The following is an 11,592-nucleotide window of genomic DNA, read 5'->3' on the forward strand; positions in this document are numbered from 1 at the left end:
TTAGAAAATATACGCTGCAGTTTTCGATAGTCTCTCAGTTTTCGTAGAAGGAATTGCTGGAATTTTGGACCAATGAGATTCGATAATGCGATCATTCGAGGGAGGTTAACCCATATATTTTTTCTGCGAAGCGTACATACACGTGTGTCGTATAGTCTACCGTTATATGTAAATGGTTGCTCTTGGATTTTCGTGCTCTCTGGCCCTTATCCAGATAGGTTATGGTACGTGTATTTTGGCTGTTCTCTTCGTTACTTTACTCCCTCTTCTGGTTAGACTTTTTCATTTTTTCTCTTGTCACAGAGTAGAAGTTTATAGAACGTCCATGCCATGTAGCTCGAGTGCCAATATTGTAAAACTTCTTTTTTTTTGCACTTCTGTACGTTTTTATTATTTTGTTGGAGAATTCCGCTCGCTTTTGTTGTCTTTTATTCGTGAGATTATGTGGAAAATGAAAACTGGGAAATGAAATGGTTTACAAATTACGGCGAAACTCGGCAAAACATTAATCGCAACGTTTTTATTACTTCCCCTCGGTTCTCTACGTCCGGGTCAACTGTGGTTATGGGACTTTTTAAATTCATCGCTTCTTCTCGTTTACAGGAGTACGAATCGAGATTGAACATCAATTTTGTAGCCTTCTCGTTGTCGCGTCTCCGCACTCCGCGTCCAGGATTAAGCTTGAATCTGTTAAAAACATTCGGAAGCCTGGGAGTCTTGGTCGACTGTGCTTTTTTCAATTCTCACATACGAACCGGAGCGACGAGAAGCACTTTATTCGACTGCGTCGAGGAATTTAGCTGGGAGGAGAGTATGTAAATTTGAATCGATCGTATTTTACATAGCTCTCCGGTGAAATTTCACGGGGCGGGAGTGCATTGTGCATCGATTCATGGATCAGAGATTGGGAATTTTGTGCTGGAAAAAATTATTCGTCCAATGTCGCGGAAAAATCATGGTCAATCGAGCGTAAAAACGAGCTTTTTAAATTCAGAGGGAATAACGAAGTCTGTTAGCGCCACATATTCGAAGATTATGCGAATCGATGAAAAGCAATTCGGTCTAAAGATGAATAGTAAAAATGAAATTTTCGCTGGAAAAAAAAACAACAACGACAACGACAAGCAAAACGATTGTCTGCTGCTGGAACTTGGCAGTGTCTGGACGCACGTAAACCCAACTAATTTATGTATCAAGTAGAGTTAGTTTTGCTTGTTTGTTCTCAGCCGGGAATAAACATTCGTGTGCAAAACGTCCGTCCCCCCTGCTTCGAGTTTGTCTTTCGGTTATAGTTATAGACGCACGTGGGAGATATCGTACACTAAACAGGGTTTGCTTTTCATGGGGAAAACTCGACCCCCTTTATTCCGACGTCTGGTAATATAAACTCGACGACGAGGCGTAGCAGAGATGCGAAGGATAAGCGATACACACACACGGAGTTCCACAAACAGGAGTACAGATATAGGTGCAGTCAATGGTCCAGAACTACAACAAGAATCTCCTGAATGGATCTTGGATTATTCAGGTGATTTCAAGAGGAATCATAACAACGATGTGCCGGAGGGCAAGGAGAAAAAGACAGTACATAACAAAAAAAAAGAGGAGCGAGAAGAGAATTGAGAGATACGCGCGGAAGAGAGATCCAAACCACTTATTATTTAGGGAGTCAAGCCCGCGGAGAGCGGCTGAATCGGAAATGAGGGTAAAACATTGAAGGGGGATGAATCCGTCAGACGATTATCCGCGAGTCTGGATAGTTTAGAATTTCTCGTATGAAAGAGAAAATAGAGCAGAGTCGATTGTCAGATAAGAAAATTGCAAATATCGATCCGGGAGTCGAAGGAGGCCTAAGAAGACTTTACAGTCGGATGACTCGGTTGGGAAGACGAGATATTGACGTTGATGACGGTCCAACTGGTCCGCCCGGTTTTGTTTTTCTTTTGTAGGAGTCGAGGGGGGTTTATCCGGATATGCGGGAAGGTCGATTATTTTCCGTGAACGATTTTTTGGCTCTCCAATTTGATTTTCCGCTCGCGCTCACTCATTTTTTTTTCTCACGCGTCATGGGCTTCCTTTTTTTATTTTGCCTCAAGAGGCTCGCGTGCGCGGCGCAAAAAGACGCGCGCGACGTGTGTCTTGTATGCGTGGGTGTTTACACGGAAATTAATCTGGCGGTAAACATCCAAGGGAACGAAAGAAGGAGAAGGAGGACGGGGAGTGAGACACCACGGTGGTGAGAAGATGCTTAGAGACGCTAACGGACGGGGGATGATAATAATAAACGGCTCTTCTACCCCCTGCCGCATCTCTCGGGCGCTGAGCAAGCTGCGAGTTTTTCGTCGTCACGCTCTCTCGAAAGAGAGACACCGCTTTCGGCGAGCCCTTTTCCTCGCGGTTGCTCTCTCGCTCTCCTGCACCGTGGGCCTTTGATCTCGCGCTTCGTTTGTGCATTTAAACACGGGCTTTCCGGAGTACCGACCGGGAGAGAAAAGCGGCTCGAGTGGCCGCGAAGAATCTCTCGTGGCGAAGTTTCACGGTGTGCAGACCGAATTCTTTTCATTTTTCATTATCCGCAAAAGTTGTACAAGAATGCGGTCGCGGGATTTCGAGAGTAACGGAGAAAGAGAACGCCACTACCGGACTGGAAGGGAAGAAACATGCCACTCTTTCTTTCCTCTCCTTTATTCCCCCACACTTCCCTCTCGTACAGGCAGAATGCAAGAAATAAAAATCTTCACACGTACACGCGTATACGCACGAAGAAAAAAACCGAGAGTACACGCAGCAGCCATTATGAACGAACGAACCAGGCATCGCTGCCCAAGTTCTGAAAGATAAAACAAGGGGAGGCGGGAGAAAAAGGAATTTAAAAAAAGAGAGTTCTCAACTTTTTGCGGATAAAGCACTGCAGTTACAAATATATATTACGACTGAGCGAGAGGCGGAAATCATCAAAGTCGAGAGAAACAGAGAGCTTGTGCCGCTCTTTATTGTCTCATTGTCCGTATTGTCACTTTTGCCCATCCTCTTGGGCTCTCTCTCTCTCTCTCTCTCTCTCTCTCCTCCAATTCACTTTTCTCCACGAAACAACTCGCATTCACGCCTTCAACATATTTTTGTTACCTCAAGCACTCGAAAACCCGTACATATGCTCGTGCAAATAGAGTTCAGTCGTAGGGAGCGAATCTTTCGTCTTTTGGCCATTTGATAGCGGGCTTTCTGGATTGACGGTCTCGAATAGTCGCTAAAAGTCCTTCAGAAAACTTTTCATCCGTAAGAATCGAGTCTACGTTTACAAGCATGAGACGGTGAATACGAGATTTATCGAGATTTCTTCGCGCTTGGCCTAGTTCGATCGCGATCGTCTCGTCAAGGACGTCAAACTTGATTCGACCATGTGAATTTTATGCAGCTGGGTGGGAAAAACGACGTTTGCATTTTTTTTGCGCATCTGGACCATTGTGGGAATGCAGTGGCGGGCCGACTATTCCGGGCTGTTTGATCCAACGATGCTGACCGTATAAATAAACAGGCGAAAGAGAGATGGAAAGAGATTCTGAAAACACGGGTTCGCTCTTTTTATTGTGTGTCCCCGCGTTGTGTGTACAGTCTAATATACAAAGTCTGCGCTTCTCTTCTCTCCGCTCTCCTGGCCAACTGTTTATCTTCCTCTCGCTCTTCGGCTCTTTCTCTTTCGCTCGGAATAAAGATGCGACGGAGGAGCAAAAAAATTTCACGTTATCCAGTTCCCCGGCTCTCTCGTCTTTCCACTCTGTCCACGCTCGGAGAGTCTGCGAGCATTTACTTCGGCGGAGGAGGAAGCGATGAGATAGAGAATGAGGGAGCGGGTCGGGAATCAGCCAGACTCAAGATTGTGTCTCGAACGCATCGGAAGGAGATTCGAAGCGAATGAGGAAACAACGACGGCCGACGGATCAACTGAAAATGCCGTCGAACTTCGGGGGAAAAAAACCTCCCGAAGCGTCCAAAATGCCACGGGAAAGTCCCCCGACGGTCTCGCTATTTTTTTTTCTTTCGATGCTTCCTTTTTTCTCAATTGTCTCTGCGAATCTCGTTCTCTCGGGGATTCGATTAAATCTGTCAGCTCAACCCCGAAGTTCTATCAAACGCGCTCGCCGAAGGGGCATTTCCATTCGATTTTTCGTCTCTTTCTCATTCACTCGTTGCTTTCACATTGTTTATTTCATTTTGTTTTTCAAATGGCTCCCAAACTCTTTTTCTCTTCGCGAACAACGTCGAGGAATTCAACGGCGCTCGCTCATTTAGTTCTCTTCTCGTTTCAGGGATCAGCGAAGCGAGCGTCATTCTCGTCTCACCGAAATTCTCGTCTCTTACTAAAAGCGGCGGTGATGTCGAGCTTCGATGTCACGTGGACGGATCCGGCGACCTCCGATACGAGTGGTTCAAGTGAGTGACACATTTTTCCTCTTTTTTATTCTTTTCGTCGAATAATCTACGGCTGCGAGAAGTTTTTCACAGTATACGTAATTGGGGATGAGCATTTCGCTCTCTCTCCCTCTGTCCAGTGACACGCTCCACTAGTTACGAGCTTTCATAAACGTTTGCAGCAGCGAATTTCGAAAACAACATTAATTTTGTATAATTAAGAGAAATGATGCCTTTTTCATTAGGAATACCGAAAGTCTCGCGAGGAACGATCGCGTTGACATAAAGAAAAACAAGAAATTACACATTCGCAAAGTAGACCCCGAGGACAACGGCGTCTACACTTGTTTGGCGAGAAACGAGGCTGGATCATCGCCGATAAAAGAGAGTTTTCCCCTGGTCGTGCCAGGCAACGCGACCGCGACGATCAAGGTTGTGCCACAAAATTTAATCGTCAAACGCGGTGAGCCCGCCGTCATGCATTGCGTTTACGAAGACGCTGACGCTGTCAACTGGTACTTGAAGTCAATCGGGCCTGTGGAGACTGACGACGAGAAAATTGTTCTCGACAACGGTACCCTCGTTATAAGAGCCGCGGAACATCGTGATCAAGGAGTTTACGCGTGTCACGGTATCAGAGACGAGACTGTGCAGATCTACACCGCTGAGCTACGAATTGCCTGTAAGTTTTCTCGGTCTGGACTGTCCAAGTCGTTTGAAAGTAACGATGGGATCGACGACAATAATTAATAAACTGCTTCGATATTTTTATTTTATTTACAAAACATTCCTTTTTTTACATCAGATTTACAAAACTTGTCGGTCGCATCTTTTGAGCCGCGATTACGAGAACAATTGGCAATAGTGGGCGAAGACCAAGAGCTCCAGGTAAGCTGCTTAGAACCCTCGGGCCTTCCTGCGCCACGTGTTTACTGGAAAGATCCACGTGGGCATATAATTAGCGACTCCGGTCCGGTGAGGGTTCAGGACAATACATTGATCGTTGGCAAAGCGAGGATCAAAGAGGATGCTGGAAACTATACGTGCGTTGCTGAGAACCTTGCTGGAGAATCCGAGATGGAAGTTCAAGTCGTTGTTTCGAGTGAGTACATTCATGCTGTGGATCTCGAGCGAAAAATATGACTCCGAAGAAAAAGCAGTTATTTTGGAAATTCATTTGAGCGAGCGCCCGAACATTTCAATAATTCACTTGAATCAATTTTTCTGTATTTCTCCAGCCCCAGCGAACTTGACAAGTTCGCCCGAGTCATTAGAAATAATGGAGGGTGAGTCCGCGACCTTGGCGTGCTCCTATTCGGGGATGGAGCCCCCCGTGACCCGCGTTCAGTGGCTCAAAGATGGCGAGCCACTGAAAGAGACCGGTGGGCCAACGCGGCACAGAATTTCCGTCCGAAACGGGAACGCGACTCTCCACTTCAAATCGGCTTATCTCTTGGACAAGGGTAATTACGCGTGTGAAATTACGACCAAAGGTTTCGAGCCTCTCATCAGCGAAAGCGCCAGTCTCGTTGTCCGCGAAAAGCTCAAATTTTCACCACCCCCCGTCGACAAAAAACTCGAACTCGGATCGAACGCCAGAGTCTCGTGCAAAGCTCAAGGCACCACCAATCCTTCGGTCAAATGGATCAAGGATGACGAGGACAAAGAATTCCCGAAACATGTTCAAGACATTAATGGAACTTTGCACTTCAATGGCGTCGTCGACGAAGACAAGGGACGCTATACCTGCATCGCAGCGAATGCCCAAGGATCTATCAATCATACGATCGACATCGACGTTGTTGGTAAGTTTCGCGAATGAAAAAAAAAAAAAACAAAAGAGATTCGAAATCATAGAATTTTCATTAATCGTAGTCCTATCGTGTTATTGTCCTTATCATAACAGTTTTTCTGAATGATTTCGTGCATAAAATTATTTCTGTTGGAAATATTAAAGAAAAAAGCATTACCCACGAGGCTGACCCCGATTGGTGATATCAAAATTATCGAAATTGTAGTAATGATTTTTGTAATGATATTTTTTCACATCTGCAAATATTTGTTCAATCTGCAAATCAATATGGTACTTGACGAATCAATAAATGTTTGAAATACACTCCTGATTTTTTCAAACAAAAACCAACCGAAGAACAAACCCAAACAAACCCAAACAAACCCAAACAAACCCAATGACAGACAAATTGGAATGAGTGTATCAATGAAAAGAAAGATCAAATCTAAGTAATTCTTTCGAAATTAAATAACGAAAGATCTTAATCCTAATTAATATTATAAATGCCAAAATGTGTTCGTTTGTTTATTTATTTTGTTCGTTTGTCCTTCCTTTACGCCCTCAGCAACCCTATTCGATTTTTAGCATAGAGTTAGTTGAAAGAACGGAGAGCAACATAAGCTACTTAAATTACTAATAATCTGTGTCTTATTCCTCCTGGCAATTTTTTTCAAATCAAAGGTACTAATTTGTATAAAAAATGTTCAGTTGTGAGTCGACGCAAATTTGGCAGAGCAAGATTTGAGACTTTTGCACACGCAGAAAATGATGCAACAAAAATGGTTAAAAAATGGTTATGGATTAAAATGACGTATTCGGGATTACAGTTACTCCGAAATTCACTAAACTGCCTCAAAATCCGACGGAGGTTATAGAAGGCGATGCTGTTATGCTGCATTGTGCAGCCACGGGTAATCCCCTGCCACAAATACAGTGGGACAAAGATTCACGTTTGAACAATCTGGATGATCCCCGGCTTCAGGTCCTCTCGAATGGGAGTCTGTACATAAAAGAGGCACATTTAAGCGACGAGGGAATGTACGGTTGCACTGCAGGTAACAGCGGAGGACTGAAGAGGGTCGAAGTCCAATTAAACGTGAGAGGTACGTCAACAATTTTCATTTAACGTGTCAAAGAATATTCAAGCATTTTTATTTGCCACAAAAAGATCGTCAGGACTGTAAATTCAAAGGGAACACAAGCCCTGTCTTTTTGTTTTTTTTTTTTGTTTTTAAGCAGAATATGAATATTGAATATTTTGGACCAACAGATATCTCATTTGAAAATTCTACTTACTTTTTGAAAAGCTATAGATTCGTATAGACCGGAAGTGGACGTTGACGGTTACGATGGTTCGATGATGACGAAAACGGTGACGATAACTTTGAGTGTAGCAGCTGCTTACATGGTTCTCGTCGTCGGTCTAATGCTCTACTGCCGTTATCGCCGCAGACGCAGAAAGCAACAGTATCTACAAGAACAGGCTGAGGGTGAGTGTCAGTCAGTTGAATTTAAACGAGTCTCGGATTCAGCTCGAATTTTGAGGGGATTGAAATTGAGGGAAATATAAAAACATGAAAGCGCGTAAATACTTTATTTTCGGAGTCGAAGAATCTGTAAAATTCGTTTAAAGTGTCGATAGAACGGGAGAAAAAGAACGTGATGATTGATTTCAGAAAAACTGGAGAACGGCGAAGTGCAAGAAGAGCAAACGGAGTTAAAGGCAACGAACCACAAGAATTCGGGAGGCGGAGGGGGCGGCGGATCGAAGGCTCGAGAGAATCGTGAATCGCACAAGAGCGATGGAGCGGAGACGGGGCAGAGTCAGAGTAGCAATCATTCGAAAAAGTCGAAATCGAGTTACGACAAGTTGACGGTGTCGCGTGGAAATTTACGTGAATTGAAGCCTCTCGGAAGGGGTGAATTCGGAGACGTATTCTCGACGAAATATCAGGTGGACGGCGAGAAGGAGCACGCGGTGATGGTGAAGAGTTTGACGAACACAAAGGACGAGCAAGTGTTGCAGGAGTTCAAGAGACATTTGGATCTTCTGCACAAATTGAATCACGAGAATGTGGTTAAATTGATCGGATTGTGTCGAGAGGAAGAGCCGGATTATATGATAATGGAATTCACGGACTGGGGCGATTTGAAACAGTTCTTAATCGCTTCCAGAAAAGAAGGGAGCAACGCGAATGGAGGGAGCGGTACGACACCAACCGGAAATGGCGCGAGTCCGTCTCACGAGACGAAAAAACGTGCTCCGCAACTCTCGGTTGCTCAGATTCTCTCGCTGTCCAATCAGGCAGCGAAAGGACTGAAACACTTGTCGGACAATCGCCTCGTCCACAAAGACATCGCCGCGCGCAATTGTCTCATCGCGAGCAATCTGAGCCTCAAAATATCATTGCCTTGCATGACCAAAGAGCCCTACCAGCAAGAATACACCAAGTATCGTAATCAAGTTCTCCCCTTAAGGTGGCTACCCTACGAGGCTGTTTACGAAGATGAATATTCAACCAAAAGCGATGTTTACTCGTTCTCCTGCCTAGTCTGGGAAATTTTCCACCAAGGTGAATTGCCCTTCAACAAACTCAACGACGACTCCGTCATGACCCAACTGAAGAGCCACAGCCTCGTCTGGAAAGCCCATAAAGCTGCACCCCCCGCCCTGCAAGAATTACAGACATCTTGCTGGTCCAACGACCCACGCGACAGACCGACCTTCGATGAAATCGTCACTAAAATCGGCGAAATCGTCGTCGACAGTTGCCTCTAAATCCGCAATCATGGATATGCTTCCATCCCTGCCCACTTAAACTCGACGAAACGTCGCGTGAGACTCTAAACTAAAATTCCGAGAGATTTATTGTCTCTCTACTTGTCGTGAGATGCTGCCAAGCTTTCCAACAACGAGACCCCATGGAATTTATCCACTTCGGTTACATTCTTCTAGGCGAAAATTGAGGGCTCTTTAAAACAATAATTTAGCAGTAAAGCTTCTCTTTTGGCTTCCCCTTCGCTGAAAAACTTTGAGCAAGCTTACGAAAAACGAGTGGATCGAAATATTGAAAGATCGATAAACAAAACAATTTGCTGATTCGATGCCGCAAAAATTCAAGGAAACTTTAATTTTGGTGTAACAACGATAAGCTAATTGCAATTTTCTCATGGTCTTCGACGATCTTCCTCAAAGTTCCATGGGGCGTTGTTCATTTTTTTTTTACTTTTTATTACACGTATAAATGGTGATATAAGAACGAAAGTTCCGAATTGTTTTGCCCGTGCGCACGTGCCCGCAATAAAAACGAGGGGAAAAAAATAATAGTGGAAAAAAGAAAGATAAAAAGTGAATGGATATGTTAGTCAAACGAGTTCAAAGAACGTCCAATTTCCGTCGGTCTCACGATGATTATTCTGTCGCGTCCATTAGTATCATAAGATTAACGTTGTAATGATAATATTTATTTCCAATAGAACGTCCGCTGCTCTGTATCGTGAAATAATTATTCAAACGGGCATTTCTCGTAACGTTTCTCGTAAAAAAAAAATCGTTAACATCGTTTTTATCGACAATTTGAACAAACGATTTGTAAATCAAATCACCGATGATTGCGAACATTTTTATTTTTTCTGGACACACAAAGTCATCGATCGATTGAATCACCTTCGCGCGATAATGATTCAACGCCAAAAGCTGGTTGAGAATAATTTTCTTTTGTTTTTTCAAGTCAACGATAATTGCCCATTTTGCTTTTAAAGAAAAATGAAAAACGAGGGAAGGAATCAGGCCTGAAACCCAAAACTACTGCGAATGAGTGAGATTGAACTGCGTGTATGTCTTCCTATAGCAACACCGGACTAAATGAAAAAAAACGAAAATAAAAAAAAAAAAAAAACAGAAAATATCATCGATTTTATCGAAGTATACACGTTTCGATGAAACAAACAAATAATTAACCTGATAATCGATATTAGCCATTAAGTATCATCAAGCCACATCGAATGTACATGTATTCTCCGTAGATCGTACGCTAGGTAAACGAAAAAAAATTGAAAAGGAAAAAAAAAAGGAAAATAACACTACACGCAACATTACGAAAAAGCAGGGGATTGCGTCAATCTCATTGTAATCCGACTGAAGAACGCACTTTAAAAACTCGAATTAATCATACGAGGAAGAAGGTTTTTTCAATCGTGCGGTAAGAAAAAGATGCGAAAAAGAGTGAAAAATTTGAGGATATATAAAAGAAGTCGAATTTCATGGAAATAGTTTTAATGCTCGATATATAATCGATAAACTCATACTCAATAACTCGTACAAGAGCGTGGAAAGACCCAAAGTGATGAATATAAAAACGAAATAAATGGCCCTGTACATAAGAAAAAAATGTGCGTAATTGCATAAACTATGAGCCCAATTTGTCTCTCTTTATAATGTAATAGCAACGGTAACGCTGAAGGAAAAGCTCTCGAATCTTCCAAAAAAAGAAACAGAAACTGTATAACATTTCCTGAGCTTCCGAACATTATTAACAAACGTTTCTAACACCTTTATGAAACATGAACATTTTTATCTAACAAACATCATTTTTCATCAAATAAGAAACTAGATTAATCAGTGGTCTTGGCCGACTTTTGCTACTAAAAAAATGCACCAAATATTCCATGAAATATCAGTAATTTTCATAACGCTTAAAACGTTCGACCAATTTATAAAAAAAGGAGCTTTTGCACATCGATAGTAATTATACAATTGCAATTTTTTCATTGGTCAACTAGACAAATTTTCACGATTAAAGGAGAATTTTGTAACCATTTTTCACGTACACTCTGGGACGAGAATTATAGCTGAATTTTCAGCAATCAATGAAGTGGGAAAAACAAATAAAATGCTTGGAAAATAACTGATAAAGCTCGTCCCAGGGCTGAACCAAACATTCATCAGTTTAATGACGAATAGAGCATAAATTAGGGTTCTCGATACTACTAATCTTGACACCCCGAATGCACGAAAAAAAAAAAAACGTACTTACTATAATAACAATTACCAATTACCCAACGACTACACGTATAAGTTTATGGAAATGAGGAGAGACACGCGAGTATGAATGAACTTTTGCATATAATGCATTCTAATGCATTCGTGTGAACGCCCATATAAATGAATAAATAAATATGGAGACTGCCAATGATATCTCATATAACATTAACGAAGTGAATAACAAAAAAAAATCTCAACTATAGCGAACATTAATGATTAAAACATTCCTGCCGTAAACTAGTAAAAGAAAAAAGCAACAAATCATTTGAATCGACGTGACGAAAGCTCAAAGAATCACTGTTCTGTCACATCGCATTATTTTCGTTAAATTTTTTCATCGGATCAA

The 11,592-nt window shown here is 42.5% G+C and overlaps 1 protein-coding gene across 2 annotated transcripts in view; it reads left to right on the plus strand.

The window, feature by feature from the left end:
• LOC122412880 (inactive tyrosine-protein kinase 7-like) overlaps window positions 1–9,956 on the plus strand; it is a 29,232-nt gene extending 19,276 nt beyond the window's left edge. Inside the window, exons 3-9 of one of the 2 annotated variants that reach the window (XM_043422841.1) lie at window positions 4,308–4,431; window positions 4,656–5,092; window positions 5,216–5,512; window positions 5,649–6,215; window positions 7,030–7,305; window positions 7,510–7,692; window positions 7,879–9,956. In XM_043422841.1, the coding sequence (XP_043278776.1) occupies window positions 4,308–4,431; window positions 4,656–5,092; window positions 5,216–5,512; window positions 5,649–6,215; window positions 7,030–7,305; window positions 7,510–7,692; window positions 7,879–8,981 (2,987 nt within the window). In that variant the 3' untranslated portion in view covers window positions 8,982–9,956. The remainder of the gene's footprint in view (window positions 1–4,307; window positions 4,432–4,655; window positions 5,093–5,215; window positions 5,513–5,648; window positions 6,216–7,029; window positions 7,306–7,509; window positions 7,693–7,878) is intronic. The other variant, XM_043422842.1, reaches the window with a different exon arrangement.
• The last annotated feature ends 1,636 nt before the right edge of the window (window positions 9,957–11,592 follow it).

This window comes from Venturia canescens, chromosome 7, assembly GCF_019457755.1.
Source record: "Venturia canescens isolate UGA chromosome 7, ASM1945775v1, whole genome shotgun sequence".
Classification (NCBI taxonomy): Eukaryota; Metazoa; Arthropoda; class Insecta; order Hymenoptera; family Ichneumonidae; genus Venturia; species Venturia canescens.